This window comes from Nerophis ophidion, unplaced genomic scaffold (assembly GCF_033978795.1).
Source record: "Nerophis ophidion isolate RoL-2023_Sa unplaced genomic scaffold, RoL_Noph_v1.0 HiC_scaffold_60, whole genome shotgun sequence".
In the NCBI taxonomy this organism is placed as follows: Eukaryota; Metazoa; Chordata; class Actinopteri; order Syngnathiformes; family Syngnathidae; genus Nerophis; species Nerophis ophidion.
Window position 1 is genome coordinate 499,580 of NW_026906982.1, and position 18,900 is coordinate 518,479.

Here is an 18,900-nt window from a genome sequence, read left to right on the forward strand (position 1 = left end):
CGAGTTGGTGAATTATACTCCTTCCCTCTTAACCACGCCCCCGCCCAAACCACGCCCCCAGCCCCCCACCTCCCTAAATCGGAGGTCTCAAGGTTGGCAAGAATGGTCTAATACAGGGGTCACCAACCTTTTTGAAACCAAGAGCTACTTCTTGGGTACTGATTAATGCCAAGGGCTACCAGTTTGATACACACTGAAATAAATTGCCAGAAATAGCCAATTTGCTCAATTTACCTTTAATAAATAAATCTATGTATATATATATATATATAAAAAAGGGTATTTCTGTCTGTCATTCCGTCGTACATTTTATTTCCTTTTACGGACGTTTTTTTGTAGAGAATAAATGATGAAAAAAACACTTAATTGAATGGTTTAAAAGAGGAGAAAACACGAAAAAAATGAAAATGAAAATTTCAAATACAGTTTATCTTCAATTTCGACTCTTTAAAATTCAAAATTCAACCGAAAAAAATGAAGAGAAAAACTAGCTAATTCGAATCTTTTTGAAAAAGATACAAAAATAATTTATGGAACATCATTAGTAATATTTCCTGATTAAGATTAATTTTAGAATTTTGATGACATGTTTTAAATAGGTTAAAATCCAATCTGAAATAAGATTTAAATTTGATTCTACAGATTTTCTAGATTTGCCAGAAGATTTTTTTTGAATTTTAATCGTAATAAGTTTGAAGAAATCTTTCACAAATATTATTTGTCGAAAAAACAGAAGCCACAATGGAGAATTCAATAAAAATGTATTTATTATTCTTTACAATAAAAAATAAAAAGAAATACTTGGACATTGATTCAAATTGTCAGGAAAGAAGAGGAAGGAATTTAAAAGGTAAAAATGTATATGTGTTTAAAAATACTAAAATCATTTTCAAGGTTGTATTTTCTCTAAGATTGTCTTTCTGAAAGTTATAAGAAGCAAAGTAAAAAAATAAATGATTTTTTTTAAACAAGTGAAGACCAAGTGTTTAAAATTTTTTCTTGGATTTTCAAATTCTATTTGAGTTTTGACTCTCTTAGAATTAAAAATGTTGAGCAAAGCAACACCAGCTTGCTAGTAAATAATTAAAATTTAAAAAATAGAGGCAGCTCACTGGTAAGTGCTGCTATTTGAGCTATTTTTAGAACAGGCCAGCGGGTGACTCATCACGTTGGTGACCCCTGGTCTAATAACATCTGAATCGCTCCCACTGCCCTGTCTTTTTTTTCTTTCTTTTTTTCTTCTAGACCTTCACTCTCACTTTCCTCATCCACAATTCTTTCATCCTCGCTCAAATTAATGAGGAAATCGTCCCCTTTCTCGGTCCGAATCGCTCTTTCTTCTGGTGGCCATGATTGTAATCAATGTGAGGATGTGAGGAGCCCTCACACCGGTGACGTCAAGTTGCGAACTTTATCGTCCAATTTCTCTACTAAATCCTTTCAGCAAAAATATGGCAATATCGCGAAATGATCAAGTATGACACATAGAATGGACCTGCTATCCCTGTTTAAATAAGAATATCTTATTTCAGTAGGCCTTTAAGTCGGGGTCCACGTAAATCAATTCATGGTATGAGATGACAATGAATGAGAAACCTTGGCGGGGTACCTCGGTCCAGCATTCATATCGAAGGGTGGCGGTAATGCGCGCCACAAGGTTAAATTACACTAGAGAAGAAGAATAAAATCTCGTTGACTTCCGGTATGCCGTCGAAGAAGAATCCCTAACGACATTCGCTCAAGATGGCGTCGCTGGCACACTTCATCAAATGCAAACCTGGTATCGTATTATTTATTATCTAAACTTGTTTTTTTTTTTATTCATTACTAAAATAACCCCTTAATTGTTTAGCCAACCATGTAGTTATAGATGAATACACAGAACATTTTAACTTATGAACGTCATATATTTTTTTAGGGTTGTTAGACGGAGGTCAGCAGTTTATTTTGACGTCTCTGAGGTTCGCGTCGAAGAAGTCCGGCGGCTCCAGCAAAAACCTCGGCGGGAAGAGCCCCGGCAGGAGGTACGGCCTCAAGAAATATGAAGGTAGGAAAGCAACGCTTCATTTGAATGTGTCTTTTATGGGAGCTGTCACGCCAAATTTCTTCCCCCCTTCAAAAACCTTCCCCCCATTTACTTCCGGGGTCATGATTAATACAAACGTTTTGTTAACTCCATATTATAAAAATATAACGCTATATAATATAAATACAGACGTTTTGTTAACGCTATATTATAAAAAACAATTTACGAACACAAGCTATTGGATCACGCATTTACTTCCGGGGTCACGTTTCCTCTTTTGTCACCCCATAGCTTGTGTTTGTAAATTGTTTTTTAATTTTTTTTATAATATAGCGTTAACAAAACGTCTGTATTAATCATTACCCCGGAAGTAAATGTGTGTGTGTGTGTGGGGGGGGTTTGTAGGGAGAAGAAATTTGGCGTGACAGAGCCCTTTCCGAAATCAATCCAATCCAAACTAATCCACTTTATTTACATAGCACATTTAAACCACAAGAACGTTTCCAAAGTGCTGCACAGCCATCTTAAAAACAACATTAAAAAAATATATTATGCTCCACCAATGACTGAATAAAAACAAAAAATAAATAAATATAAAACCAATATAAAAATAAATATGATTAAAAACAAATTTAAAGGGCAAAATCAATTAAAACAATAAAATAGAAATCAAAATGTATAAAAACACAGAGGACAGAGGACCACACAACTCACGTAGTGTTAAAAGCCAAAGAATACAAGTGGGTCTTAAGACAGACTTAAAGGGGAACATTATCACATTTTCAAAAGGGTTAAAAACAATAAAAATCAGTTCCCAGTAGCTTGTTGTATTTTTTGAAGTCTTTTTCAAAATTTTACCGGTCCCGTAATATCCCTAAAAAAAGCTTTAGCATTTTTGTTCCTACTGCATTAGTATATGCTCATTTTAAACTTTCATGCATAGAGGTAAATTACAACTAAGTCATTTGACCAAATCTGTATTTATTTAACAGTTATTAAGCAGTGGCACAAACATTTATGTCATTTCCAAAACAGTAAGTGCAAGATTGTCCGAGACATTTTAAAACAAGCTATGAGTGCACTTTTGTGCATGATCTCACTAAGATGACATATCAAAACAGCACTAAATTAAAGTGTACTTTTTGTACAGAAAGCCACTACGATATTTTAAAACAAATAAAGTGCACTTTTGTGCGTAATGTCACACAAGTTATTTCAATAACTGTCAAATAAAAATGAGCTACAAAATAGGAAATCAAATCGCTATGTGGTGGGTTACTGCAGACGTTATCTCCTTATGTAGTTCACTATTTTTTTCATATGGTGTTGATGTGGAAATGGTTACCTCGGTATTTTGTTGGTGTGGCAGCGAATGGAGATGTTGATATGGGGTGTAATCACTCTTCATTCTCGAGCAGGTGACTTTTCAAATGATGCTACACATTAGCAGTAATGCTACTTTTTGTAGCAACGCTTTTGCCCCACACTTGACAAATTATGGTTGTCTGTTCGACATATTCCCACTTGAAGCCAAACCAACGCTATTCGATGGATCGTGTGCTGCTTTTCTTGGGAATTAATTCTTCCTTAATTTTTTTTTACCAGATAGGCACCTTTTTTCTCTCGTATTACCACTCGCAACACAGCTAACGTTACCCATGATGCTACCTCTCTGTTCCGCGAGGGCGTATACGTATATGACGTGACAGTATGTGACCTGTGTAAGAAGGTGCGCTTGGTGTTTGTGAAAAGGAGAGACAAAAAAGAGTGGGAAGAGCCTGTAGTGTAATGCCAGCAGCATGAGAACCTTTACTCCAATAGGACAATATAGTAATATAGACAATATAATATGGGACGGCGTGGCGCAGTGGGAGATTGGCCTTGCGCAACCTGAGGGTCCCTGGTTCAATCCCCACCTAGTACCACCCTTGTCACGTCCGTTGTGTCCTGAGCAAGGCATTTCAGCCTTGCTCCTGATGGGTGCTGGTTAGCGCCTTGCATGGCAGCTCCCTCCATCAGTGTGTGAATGGGTAAATGTGGAAGTAGTGTCAAAGCGCTTTGAGTACCTTGAAGGTAGAAAAGCGCTATACAAGTACAACCTATTTATCATTAATCATTTATAGTCATTTTCTATATCGCACAGAGACAAACCACCGATATTTCGAGTATATCGAGGATGTCGTAGTGGTTTGTGTTGTGGTTTGTGCAGCCCTTTGAGACACTAGTGATTTAGGGCTATATAAATGAAATTTGATTAATTGATTGATTGATATTGCCCAGCCCTGCCTCCACGGTTTACTTTTACCGTGGGACAAACAAATGCGTCTGTCTTGTCCACACCTGTTAAGTCATCTAATAGCACAGTGCGCTCTTGAACGCCGAGACGCCGCAGAAATGAAACGAGGGGAAAGGAAGTTAAACGAAGCGCCCGGCTCCGTTTAGTCCGAGAGGAACTCTACGAAGCAAGGTCTGTATAGTTGCTTTCCGCTATGTTTCAAGCCAAACGACGTTAGTGCGTATGCTCCGGCGCTGCTGTGACCGTTTCCGGGAAGTAAGCAGTGTTGCCCAAAATACATCAATAAATGACGTTTTTTGGTAAATAAAAATGTAAACAGTATTACTAACCGTCCGGAATTTCACCGCTGTTTGTCATTATACTGTTTACCGTTACATCCCGAGTCCAGATGAACACGTACACTTAATAAATGCATACCTTTCTCTGCTTTTAGGCCTGTAGTTCACAAGCAAACACATACTTTTGCAAACTCTGACAAAGGGGAAGAGTTCCAAAACTCTCTGCTCACATGGAGACTTGTGTGCGCTGATTTTAGAAATAAAGTACACTTCACTGCACATGTAGTACATAGCCATGTTTCTGATTAAACATGTTATAATTCCACAAGTAGTGTTTCCAATAACAACGTTTTTTAATACTGGTAACAAGTAATCTATATAATTACTTTTATGTCCGTTAGTGACTGCATGGGTTCCCTCCGGATACTCAGGTTTCCTCCCACCTCCAAAGACATGCACCTGGGGCTAGGTTGATTGGCAACACTAAATTGTCCCTAGTATGTGAGTGTGAACGTTGTCTATCTGTGTTGGCCCTGCAATGAGGTGGCAACCTGTCCATGGTGTACGCCGCCTTCCGCCCGAATGCAGCTGAGATAGTCTCCAGCAATGTGTTATGTCAACAACAAGACAGTGTCATATGTGCAGCAAGGTCAATGCAGGAAATCTCTTTTTATGGGTGAAAGCTACAAGCAGCACCGCACTAAAATGAACTTGACATCAAATAGGAAGAGGCACCAGCACACTGTGACACAGCAGACAACATACACACATGTATATGATGGGAATAATGAACTAATAAATCAATGAATGAAGTGAGAAACTTGCCATCCAAACAATACCCCGTTTGTTGACAAGAACAGCCAGCCATTAAGCCTTTACAGAGACAGAGCCTACTTTATTGCTTTACTTTATTTGCCATTGATTTTTCTTCAAGTGCAAACTTTTACTTATTTGTTTGTTTGTATTTATCTTGGAGGTTTAAAAGTTTACATTCCAATTACAATGTTGAGATACATAGGAAATACAAGTTTATTGCCTTTTAAAAGGGTAAACTTACGATATTATTATGTATTGATAATAATACTAATAATCTCTTCTAAGACCTTATAAACAAGTTGTGGCAATATTTCCGTTTCCAACACGCCTGTCCATACACCGTATTTTTTTAACGGCGTTAAAATACATTTGGTCTCAAAATAATTAGGATATTAATAGCGTTTATCGACAGTAAGTAATCTGTAGGTCAATATCGCTGAGCAAAATGTTTTTATCGGCCGAGACTTATTGTAAACCTTGTTTGTGGTGGCCACCTGTTTAATGTGGTCATAAGCTGGTTATTTAGTTTTTTTTAGTCCGTAGTGCTGTCACTGGTATCGAAATTTACTGAGTGGTCATTATAGACAGGTTTGACTGTATGAAAAAAAAAATATTGAAAAAAAATCATAAAATGTTTTTTTTTTCCCAGCATACATTAGCTACACAATGCATAATAATCTAATGTCAGTGCAAGATGGCTGCAGTGTTACTATGGCGTGAGGCATATTTATGGCTTAAATCTGGAATGTGCATTTAGCTTGTTAGCGTCCGTCGCCAATGAACCTGCAATTGAAGAGATAGTAAGGTGAATCTATTCTAATAATTACAGTCGCTATTATTACAGATGTTGATCTGAAATTGGAGGATAATGTCAAGCAGGCAGTGGGGTCTTGGAGGGGTATGAGTCAACTGTTTGTTCAAAATTTACATTTTTATGGGCTTATTAATTACGTGCGTTTTGCGATGGACACGGAACACAATGTAGACTTAATAATAATAATAATGGCAACAAACATACTTGTATACATGGTAATAAATGTTAAACTGTAGTCCTAAATGTTAATGTGTAGGTTAGCCATAATAGCTAATTCATTGAGTCGTTTGAAAAAATGAAACACAGCAGTCATTTCGACTATGATTTTAGAACATCAATAAAACATCACACACAATTACAACCGTCATTAGTGCTGCAAACATATCTCTTGCTGTGACCCGTTTGTAATGGGTATCAGGTATTTACCAAGGCCAATAATGGGTATCAGGTATTTACCAAGGCCAAAAACAAAGAAAAATGCAGTGGAATGTCGTCTATTAATACTTCAGAAGGTGGCGACAACATTTTGGAGTACAATTTGAAAGCGCTGTCATAAAAGACAGTTTGCACATTTTAAAGGTGAAGAATATATAACAGTTGTATGTTCTTTTTAGCCATTAAAAGTGTTAGACTATAAGTATTTCATGATTAATCTATATCAGCTGTCTAAGTACAATGTACATACAGATGAAATATTTAATGGTTTGCCTAGGGCTAAGCAATGTTGCCTTTTTTAATATCGCAATGTTTTTATGCCATATCGCAATATACGATATATATTACGATATTTTGCCTTGGCCTTGAATGAACACTTGATGCATATAATCACAGCAGTATGATGATTCTATGTGTATACATTAAAACATTCTTCTTCATACTGCATTAATATGTGCTCATCTTAAACTTTCATGCAGAGAGGGAAATCACAACTAAGTCAATTGACCAAAAGTATATTTATTAAAGTTATCAAGCAATGGCACTAATGTTTAAGTCATTTCCAAAACATAAATTGCAAGATTGTCAGAGACATTTTAAGTGTCAAATAAAAATGAGCTGCTTAATAGGAAATCAAATAGTATTCATCCTTCACTATGTGGTATGTTACTAAGGTTATGAAATTCTCTTCATTCTCTAGCCAGTGACTTTACAAACAATGCTACATATTAGCAGTAATGTTACTTTTTATAGCAACGCTTTTTCCCCCCACACTTGACAAATTACGGTTGTCTGTTCGACATATTCCCACCTGAAGCCAAACCACCGCCAGACGATGGAAACCCTGCCGTTTTTATTGGGAATTAAGTCATTCTTCATTTGTTACCAGAGCATCTTTCTCTCGTACGGCTACGTTAGCAGCTAACGTTAGCCACGATGCTAGCTCTCTGCCCTGCGAAGGCGTGTATGTGACGTGACAGTTTGTGACGTATGTAAGAATGTGCGCCTGCTTGTCTGTGAGAAGGAGAGACAGGAAAGAGCGAGGAGAGCCTGAAGTGTACGCCCACAGCTAAAAGTCCTCGAATATTATGATATAGTCATTTTATATATCGCACAGAGACAAACCCGCAATATATCGTATTTATCGATATATCGCCCAGCCCTAGGTTGGCCTCATAGTTTTAAAACCCATGAGATAAACACATTTTTAATCATAATTTCCGGGCTGTAGAACACACCTAAATCTAAGCCTCACCAAATTTTGGGACAATTGCCACTATTGGGGAAATATTTTTGTGTTGTCTTACCTGATGTTACTTCAGCCTTCGTCAGAGCTGTCATAGCTCTTGGTGTGACGTAGGGCTAGGCGATATATCGAATATACTCGATATATGAATACCCCATCGGACCCACCGTGCGTAGTGCTCCAGACTATAATTGATAGCTGTGGTCTTACACAAATAATAAATGAACCCACGCATCGCAACGGTAATACGATAGACCTAGTGCTTGTCAGGGGTATCACCGTTTCTAAAGTTACGATACTCCCGTATACTAAAGTATTGTCCGATCATTGCCTTATAAAATTCGATGTTCAGACGCATGTTCGTCAAACTAATAGTAATAATAACTGCTATAGCAGCCGCAGCATTAATACGGCCACAACGACAACTCTTGCTGGCCTACTGCCCTCGGTAATGGCACCATTCCCAAAGTATGTGGGCTCTATTGATAACCTCACTAACAACTTTAATGACGCCCTGCGCGAAACCATTGATAACATAGCACCGCTAAAGTTAAAAACGGTTCCAAAAAAGGGTACCCCGTCCCGTGGTTTACAGAAGAAACCAGAGCTCAGAAATTATGTAGAAAGCTGGAACGCAAATGGCACACGACTAAACTTGAGGTGCACCATCAAGCATGGAGTGATGCTTTAATAACTTATAAACGCATGCTTACCTTAGCTAAAGCTAAATATTACTAAAATCTCATCCACCATAATAAAAACGATCCCAAATTTTTGTTTAGTACGGTAGCATCGCTAACCCAACAAGGGACCCCGTCCAGTAGCTCCACCTACTCAGCTGATGACTTTATGCAATTCTTTAGTAAGAAAATTGAAGTCATTAGAAAGGAGATTAAAGACAATGCGTCCCAGCTACAACTGGGTTCTATTAACACAGATACGACTGTATATACGGCGAATATTGCCCTCCAAAATAGTTTCTCTCGTTTTGATGAAATAACATTAGAGGAATTGTTACAACATGTAAATGGAATAAAACAAACAACATGTTTACTTGACCCTCTTCCTGGGAAACTGATCAAGGAGCTCTTTGTATTATTAAGTCCATCAGTGCTAAATATTATAAACTTATCACTTTCCTCGGGCACTGTTCCCCTAGCATTCAAAAAAGCGGTTATTCATCCTCTTCTTAAAAGACCTAACCTCGATCCTGACCTCATGGTAAACTACCGACCGGTGTCTCACCTTCCATTTATTTCAAAAGTCCTCGAAAAAATTGTTGCGGAGCAGTTAAATGAACACTTAGCGTCCAACAATCTATGTGAAACCTTTCAATCCGGTTTCAGGGCAAATCACTCTACGGAGACAGCCCTCGCAAAAATGACTAATGATCTATTGCTAACAATGGATTCTGAAGCGTCATCTATGTTGCTGCTCCTCGATCTTAGCGCTGCTTTCGATACCGTCGATCATAATATTTTATTAGAACGTATCAAAACACGAATTGGTATGTCAGACTTAGCCCTGTCTTGGTTTAACTCTTATCTTACTGATAGGATGCAGTGCGTCTCCCATAACAATGTGACCTCGGACTACGTTAAGGTAACATGTGGAGTTCCCCAGGGTTCGGTCCTTGGCCCTGCACTCTTCAGCATCTACATGCTGCCGCTAGGTGACATACGCAAATACGGCATTAGCTTTCACTGTTATGCTGATGACACCCAACTCTACATGCCCCTAAAGCTGACCAACACGCCGGATTGTAGTCAGCTGGAGGCGTGTCTTAATGAAATTAAACAATGGATATCCGCTAACTTTTTGCAACTCAACGCCAAAAAAACGGAAATGCTGATTATCGGTCCTGCTAGACACCGACCTCTATTTAATAATACAACTCTAACATTTGACAACCAAAAAATTAAACAAGGCGACACGGTAAAGAATCTGGGTATTATCTTCGACCCAACTCTTTTTTTCCAAAATGGCGCTGCTGTAGTGGCTGCTGTAGGCAGGAGCTCTGTGCTCTTGTTTCATCCTTTTGTGTTTCCCTCTTGTTTTCATGTGTTATTATATTTTTTTGCATTTTGGTCCGGGACCCTCTGGGACTGTGTGACAAGGGGTGGCACTTTCGTGACCTCTGTGGTGCTTTTTTTTTTTTTTTTTTTGTGGACTTTTGGATCTGCCTCCCGGGAGCCTTTTGGCCATGGAGACCAGCTGCTGGGTCTCTGCTACACCGGAGTCTGTTTGGAGGGACTGGAGGAGATGCGGATGAGGGGACAGGGCTGCGGAGCTAGCACTGAGCGCTGTGACGGAGAGGCTTCGCGGTGTCTCGACTGGGTGAGCAGGTGTCGGACACCTCAGTCACCTTGGACGTATCATCGCTCATCCATGCGGACTGGACACTGTCCGAGAGTGGAGTCGGCTGTCTTGGTTGCTTTGTTGGGTCTGCTTCTGTCTCTGGCCATGCTCCCTCCTCCCCAGCGGACAATGGCGTGGAACACCGCAGAGGCCACCACAGTGTATATGTTTATTTTACTTTTTATTCATAGCTGTATGTAGAAGTGTCTGGTTGTATCTGCTGCTTTAATGTCCTCTGTGTTCTTTGATGTTTGATGTTTCCCTCTTACACACATGTAAGAGGGATGTGTACTATGGCTATGAGTTGTTGTTTTTTTTTTGTTTTGTTTTTTTTGCCCTTGGCCTCAGTCTGCACCCCCACTCCAGGGCCCAGGCTAAGACCGATTTTTTTTTTTGAATTTTATTTTAATCTTCTATTCTTTTTTCCCATACCCCCCCTGTTTACCTGTATGTCATCTTTTTTGTAAGGGGCGCTGGAAGCCGGCAGACCCGTCAGCAATCCTGTTCTGTCTCCCTGTAATGTTTGTCTGATCTTGAATGGGATTGTGCTGAAAATTTAAATTTTCCTGAAGGAACTCTCCTGACGGAATAAATAAAGTACTATCTAATCTCTCTCCTTTGAGTCACACATTAAAAGCGTTACTAAAACGGCCTTCTTTCATCTCCGTAATATCGCTAAAATTCGCTCCATTCTGTCCACTAAAGACGCTGAGATCATTATCCATGCGTTTGTTACGTCTCGCCTCGACTACAGTAACGTATTATTTTCGGGTCTCCCCATGTCCAGCATTAAAAGATTACAGTTGGTACAAAATGCGGCTGCTAGACTTTTGACAAGAACAAGAAAGTTTGATCACATTACGCCTGTACTGGCTCACCTGCACTGGCTTCCTGTGCACTTATGATGTGACTTTAAGGTTTTACTACTTACGTATAAAATACTACACGGTCTAGCTCCATCCTATGTCCCACTCTCCCTTGTGGAGGGGGTCCGGTCCGGTCCGATCCGGTGGCCATGTACTGCTTGCCTGTGTATCGGCTGGGGACATCTCTGCGCTGCTGATCCGCTTCCGCTTGGGATGTTTTCCTGCTGGCTCCGCTGTGAACGGGACTCTCGCTGCTGCGTCTGATCCGCTTTGGACTGGCATCTCGCGACTGTGTGGATCCATTATGGATTGAACTTTCACAGTATCATTTTAGACCCGCTCGACATCCATTGCTTTCCTCCTCTCCAAGGTTCTCATAGTCATCATTATCACCGACGTCCCACTGGGTGTGAGTTTTCCTTGCCCTTATGTGGGCCTACCGAGGATGTGGTAGTGGTTTGTGTTGTGGTTTGTGCAGCCCTTTGAGACACTAGTGATTTAGGGCTGTATAAGTAAACATTGATTGATATACTCGATATATTGCGGGTTTGTCTCTGTGCGATATATAAAATGACTATATCGTGAGTATTCGAGTATACGTTCTCACATAGTTGCTTATAGCTGCGGGCATTACACTTCAGGCTCTTCTCGCTCTTTCTTGTCTCTCCTTCTCACAGAGACGTAAAACAAGCGCACCTTCTTACATACGTCACATACTGTCGCACATGCAACGTCATACGCTCTCGCGGAGCAGAGGGGTAGAGGAATGGGTAACATTAGCTGTGATGCTAGCGGGGTGATAATACTAAAGAAAGAAGGTGTGAATATGGTAACAAATGAAGGAAGAATTAATTCCAAGAAAAACAGCACGCGGTCCATCGTCTGGCGGTGGTTTGGCTTCAAGCGGGAATATGTTAAAAAGAGAACCGTAATATGTCGAGTATGTGGCAAAAGCGTTGTTACAAAAAGTAGCAGCACTACTAATTCGTAGCATCGTTTGAAAAGTCACCCGCTAGGGAATGAAGAGTGCTTGAAACTCAGCAGGTCAACATCTCGGCCGGTGCCACACCCGCAAAATGTCGAAGCAACCAGCACTTACCCAATTCAGCCTGACGTCTTCCATTTCCACATCAACAAAAAAATAGTCAACAGAAGGACATAATGTCTGCAGTAACCTACCTCATAGCGAAGGACATACACTATTTGATTTCCTGTTATGCCGCTCATTTTTATTTTACAGTTTTGAAATATCTTGTGTGACATGCACAAAAGTGCTCTTTATTTGTTTTAAAATATTGTAGTGGCGTTCTATACAAAAAGTGCACTTTAATTTAGTGTTGTTTTGATATGTCATCTTAGTGCACTTTTGTGCATGATGTCACTAATAGCTTTTTTTTTTAAAATGTCTGACAATCTTGCACTTTCTGATTTGAAATGACATGAATGTTTGTGCCACTGCTTAATAACTGTTTAATAAATACACGTTTGGTCAATTGACTTAGTTGTGATTTCCCTCTCTGCATGAAAGTTTAAAAGTAGCATATATTAATGCAGTATAAACAAGAATGTTTTAATGTAGACACATGGAATCATCATACTGCTGGGATTATATGCATCAAGTGTTCATTTAAGGCTAAGGCAGAAATATCGAGATGTATATTGTGTATCGTGACATGGCCTAAAAATATCGATGTATATAATAAAAGACCATATCGCCCAGCCCTAGTGTGACGTGCCTAAAAACAGCTGACCGGGCCGGGAAACCTTCAAAATAAAGTACCCATTGGCATAGTCAATGAAGCACAGCGTCCAAGGTGTGCCCAGTTTCCTGGCCCAGTCAGATGTTTTTTTGACCCATCAAATCTGTGAGGTGCTACATTCCTCTCTGCGCACGCGTGAATGATATTGGTAAGCGGAAGTGGTGTGTTGTTTATCGAGAGTGAACCATTGTTGTCGTTTTGCAGTAAAGTCATTCAAACGTACAGTTGTCGTCGTAGTTTTTGAGCCAACATCTAACAGCTGGATTTACTCTATTTTATGCTGCAGCTGTCACATATATTGTAATATTGTACATGGTAATTCCCATATATTGAAAATATGATATAGACATAATTTAATATATCAGTATGTATAATATACTGTACATATATTTTGTAAATATTACATACACACGTTATATTTTATATCGCTGTATTTAGTCTACTTATACCGGCATTGTCCTTTCCATCGTTACACTTTCCATCATTGTAACTGAGCTACTGTGTAGAACAATTTCCCTTGTGGATCATTTAAGTTTGTCTATGTCTAATGTAGCACATGATGGCTGTTGGTAATTAAGTTCCGCCAGCGTTTAATGAGAAGAAATCTTATGAAAGCTGGAAAACATAGGTAATAATCTGGAGACTGGTTTCCGATTTATATGAGAAGAAGCAGGTCTTGGCGGTTGCTTTGTCGCTAATGGGAAGAGCGAGGGACGGCGCGCTGGAAATATTGGCTGGGGATTTGAGCAAAGACGATAGCATGACTACACGTCTGAAAAAACTCGTCTCTTGTGTTTTTAAAAGAAGAAAACAACCGCTAATACGAGGCTTACCCGTACTTTGACTGTATAACCGAAGACTGGCGTTACAATGGTGGATTACGTTGTCCAGTTTGAACAGAGATACAACCGAATTCGGCAGTTCATAATGGAGCTCCCTGTTGTGGTGTTGGCACTCAAGCTGCTACTACTACATTTTTAGACTTATCAAGTTTGCTTTTCCCCTCAGAATCGGCACTGATTACCACTCATTCTTAGGGATGTATATTGTTAGGATTTTATCGATACTGTGCCCTTATCGATATTGGTACTCTTATCGGTACTATAGTTGATTGACGTAAATTAAGATGTAGAGAAAAACTATTTTTTATTACTGTTTTTTTTATTAGCACAAGAGGTTGTACACTTCCACAACATGATGTGACACCTCACAAGTCTTTTATCAACAACTGCTTTTGAAGTCTTAGCCCTTGTGTAACGTTGATATTGTTGTTACTCAGCCAGCATTTATGGGTCTGATGGACCGGTTGCATTTTGTGGCTTTTAATGCCTCACAATCAAACATTTTTATGTTAAAATACTGAAAAGGTGTTTATTTGGATATGGTAAACATCTGCTCAGTATTTTAACATAAGAGTGTCTGATTGTGAGGCATTAAAAGCCACAAAATGCAACTGGTCCATCACAATCAAACACTTTTTATGTTAAAATACTGAACAGATGTTTATTTGGAAATGGTAAACATCTGTTCAGTATTTTAACATAAAAGTGTTTGATTGTGAGGCATTAAAAGCCACAAAATGCACTTTTGAGAAAGACACTGTTAAAATACTGAACAGATGTTTATCATATCCCAATAAACATCTGTTCAGTATTTTAACATAAAAAGTGTTTGATTGTGAGGCATTAAAAGCCACAAAATGCAACCGGTCCATCAGACCCACAAACGCTGGCTGAGTAACAACAATATGAACGTTGCATGGAAAATTTCTCTGCCAGTTTCTGCATCCCACAGGGATTCTTCTTTTGCGTTTCTGCCTCTGCGGTTCCCACAGAAGGTTGCAACATTCTTTGTCAACACTGTCTGCTCTCATTTTCTTGCACATTTGACCCTCTGATTTTCTGTGTACCTACACTCCGTCACTTCTATTGGTCCCGGGTCCAGACCCGGACCTCTTATATGTAATAGAAATGTGTAGGGGGGCATGTATGGTGTGTGGTCATTAAATATCTATTCTGATATGGTATTCACCAAAAATGAGCTAAAGTCAGTGAGTCTCAGTTTGAAAAATTAATTAATTGTATAATTTTTCTTTCAATGAAAAATGAAAGCGGGTCCCACAGACCCGAACACCACACAAAACCTAACACCTAAGTTTCGTTGGTGCCCTCATAAATGATCAGAAATCGCAAAAATCCCCTTTTTTGCGCTGCTCTGCCAACACACACAAATCCTAACACCTAAGTCTCCAAACTATGTTTGCCAATGCAGTGATGTCATCTTTTTGTAAAGACCACACACATCCATCACTGTGTTTTTATTCATTACAATTACACTCAGCTGGAAAGTAGGGGGGAAAAAATCGTAAAGATTTTTTATTTTCAGGCTATATCGCCCAGAAATAGCTTATAACAAAAATATCACTAATATTTGGTTCTAATTGAGGTCATAAAATTTTAATGGCGTATTGTTAATTATTTTTGGATGGTTGTTTATCAGGTTTTATGGTGGAAAAAGATACAATAAAAAAGACAACGTCATAGCTCCCATTGGCTCTACTGTAAGCAGACTTTTATTTACGCTTATTTCCAAGTTAGAATTTCATAAAAACATTCATTCTTGTCTCTGTAAAATATTATTGTAAACTTTAGGCAAAATTCCCCCAAAACGAGCAATTCCCATAAATGTAATTCTTATTTATTTAATGTGGATTATGCTATTGTGTATTATATGTTTTACAGTGCGGTATGTGTCTTATTTTCTGTTATTATGCAAGGGTGACCATAGCACGGCAGCTAATCAAATGGATCCGTTTTTGGCACAACAACTTTTTATTGCACTTCATTTTGGACACCAGCCATCAATAACACATGTTGTTTGTTTTTGTTATGTTCAAGGTCACTTTGTTCATGCTGGAAACATCTTGGCAACACAAAGAGCTATAAGGTATCACCCAGGAGCTCATGTAAGTAAACACTTAAAATGTTTAAAATTTGTGTTAATAAAAGTTGAAAATATTTGTATGTATGTGTATATAAAATATGGATATATATGTATGAATGTGTACATGTGTGTATATATGTATATATACAGTGTATGTGTGTGAGTATGTATGTATTAGGGTTGTACCGATACCTATAATTTGGTACCGGTACCAAAAAGTATATAGATAATTTTCCAAATAAAGGGAACTATGAACATTTTCAATATTGGCTTTATTTTAACATAACATCTCACAATACAATAATAATAATAACACATTGGGCTTTTCTTGTTGTACTCAAAGAAAAAATTAAAATTTTCTACATTACCTATATATAGTCTGCCAAAATCAAGGATTAGGTTAGAATAGAACAAAGTTTTCCTGACATTACATCAAATGCTTCATGATTTATGGTTACCAATCCTGGTATTTGCTTTAAGAAAAATAAAATTATTAGTAAGTACTAAAAATAAAACTGGATAAAAGTGCACAGATAAGACATGTAGCAGGAAAACACACAGTTAAATATAAAACACAAATTGTAGCATTTTGTTACAAAATTCAGTCATTTAGCTTGCATTACTTGACGCTAATTGGGCTGTTTTAGCTCTGCTAATATTTGGCATCAAGCCAAGCTGCTGGTGTGCACACCAGAAGAGTTGGTTAACTTATGAAAGTAGCGTATGTGTGTTGACTGAGTGAGTGGGCGAGTAAAGAGAGTGAGAGACAGCGCATGCACTGCGCAGTAGAGTGACAAACGGGTCTGGTTGAGTCCTGCAAAACGTAACAATAATGCAACGAGATTTTCGCGAATCGGCGGCCTCCAATTCTGACCAAAAAGCGGAGCTTAGCAGATGCATTGCGGGGTGAAGTGAAGGGTGTTACCCTCGACAAAAACATTGGCCGTGTAAGGAACATCTGCCCTGTGCTCCTCAACTAGGGTCTGCACCGGACAGAACAGCAGGACAGGTGTAAAAACTACATTATAACCTGTCACTCTTTATAACTCCTTTTGCAGATCTGATTGCTTATTAATTAATTGTTTAAAACAAACACGTTTGGTGAGGCATGTTTTGAAGCAACACTTACAGCGCAGCGGCTTTGTTAGTTTTAAAGCCCAAATACCTTCATATTGCGCTTCACGCACCCTCTTTATTAACCAATAGAATTGCAGTTTTATTGCCATACTTCCTCTCCACGATGTGATTGCTTGTATGCTCACTGTGTGTGCGTTTTGACACACTCAAAATCATGCGCCTCGGCTCTGTAGTCATTCGAATGTAAGAACGGAACTGGTATTTTTCAAAGGCACTATAGTACTGATTTCAATTGATTAGTATTGCGGTACTTTATTAGTACCGTACCACCCTAGTATGTATGTATACAGGACTGCCTCAGAAAATTAGAATATTGTGATAAAGTCCTTTTTATTTTCAGTAATGCAACTCAAAACATGAAAATGTCATACATTCTGGATTCATTACACATCAACTGAAATATTGCAACTCTTTTATTATTTTAATATTGTTGATAATGGCATACAGCTTAAGAAAACTCAAAATTCCTACCTCAAAAAATTTGAATATTTCCTCCGACCAAGTGAAAAAAAAAAGATTTATAACAGCAAAACAAATCAAACATTTGAAAATGTCAATCAATGCCCTCAGTACTTGGTTGGGAATCGTTTTGCACAAATTACCGCATCAATGTGGCGTGGCATGGAGGCAATCAGCCTGTGTCATGGATGCCCAGGATGCTTCAATAGCGGCCTTTAGCTCATTAGCATTATTGGGTCTGGTGTCTTTCAGCTTCTTCTTCACGATACCCCGCAAATTCTTTACGGGGATCAGGTCAGGGGAGTTGGCAGGCCAATCGAGGAATGTAATGCCATGGTCAGTACACCGGTTACTGGTGGTTTTGGCACTGTGGGCAGGTGCCAGATCAGCAATATTAAAATAATAAAAGGCTTGCAATATTTCAGTTGATGTGTAATGAATCCAGAATGTATGACATTTTCATGTTTTTAGTTGCATTACAGAAAATAAAGGACTTTATCATAATATTGTAATTTTCTGAGACAATCCTGTATGTGTGAGTATATTTATATATATATATATATATATATATATATATATATATATATATATATATATGCAGTATGTGTGTATATGTTAATTAAAATTATGCAAGCATGTAATAACCCGTGACCAATTCAAATTTAAAAGTGTAATCTTATTTGAAAAATTAACTTTTATTTTATTTATTTGTTTATCTACTTCATGTTGTTGTGACAAAAATGAAGACTTCCAGTCAATATGGCTGACTTCCTAAGAGTTTTTGCCAGTCTGAGCTCAAAAGCGACATTCTTAGACTTAGACAATCTTTATTGATCCACAAGGGAAATTGTTCCACACAGTAGCTCAGTTACAAAGGATCATGTAAAATTATAAATCAATTCCTAAGACATTTCAAGTTGCATGGTGGAATCACTGTTTTTATAGTGATAGAACATATCTAACGCCACTTTGTTTTTCCAAAAGGTTGGCATGGGAACAAATAACACTATTTACGCGCTTGAGGACGGTCACGTTTGTCTCACCAAGGAGATCTACGTTCCCCCGCCCCGCAGTCCAGAGGCTAACCAAGTCATCGTCAAGCTGGCTGCGGGATCGTTACTTTACAAAACCTTTGTCAACGTGCGTCCGCTCAAGCAGGAGCCAGCTTTTAAATTGGTGGGACTCTTCTAAACACAAAAACCTGTGCTTTGTATTCATCACATAATATTTGCAATTAAATTGTATTCAAATCATAGAGTTGGACCTTTCATCTATTCTGGCAAAAGTTGACAGAACTCTAAGTGTATTAAAGCTGTTTTGGTTTTGTGCACTCAGCACCTAGAAAATGTCACTAGGGGACAGTATCACTCAATCCTGCTCCCCATTCAGTCATCTCGGGTGAGTCATTGTACTTTAAAATATGACAAATTTCTTCAATTTGTGTATGTCTGATACATGCTGTACAA

General features: G+C 38.5%; 1 protein-coding gene across 1 annotated transcript; it reads left to right on the forward strand.

Annotated features, from left to right (window-relative positions):
* The first annotated feature begins 1,622 nt into the window (after nucleotides 1-1,622).
* LOC133547088 (large ribosomal subunit protein bL27m-like) lies at nucleotides 1,623-18,689 on the forward strand. The gene is made up of 4 exons (XM_061892896.1): nucleotides 1,623-1,780; nucleotides 1,919-2,047; nucleotides 15,793-15,860; nucleotides 18,419-18,689. Exons 1-4 carry the CDS (start codon nucleotides 1,744-1,746, stop codon nucleotides 18,623-18,625), a joined length of 441 nt encoding a protein of 146 aa, XP_061748880.1. The 5' UTR covers nucleotides 1,623-1,743; the 3' UTR covers nucleotides 18,626-18,689.
* The last annotated feature ends 211 nt before the right edge of the window (nucleotides 18,690-18,900 follow it).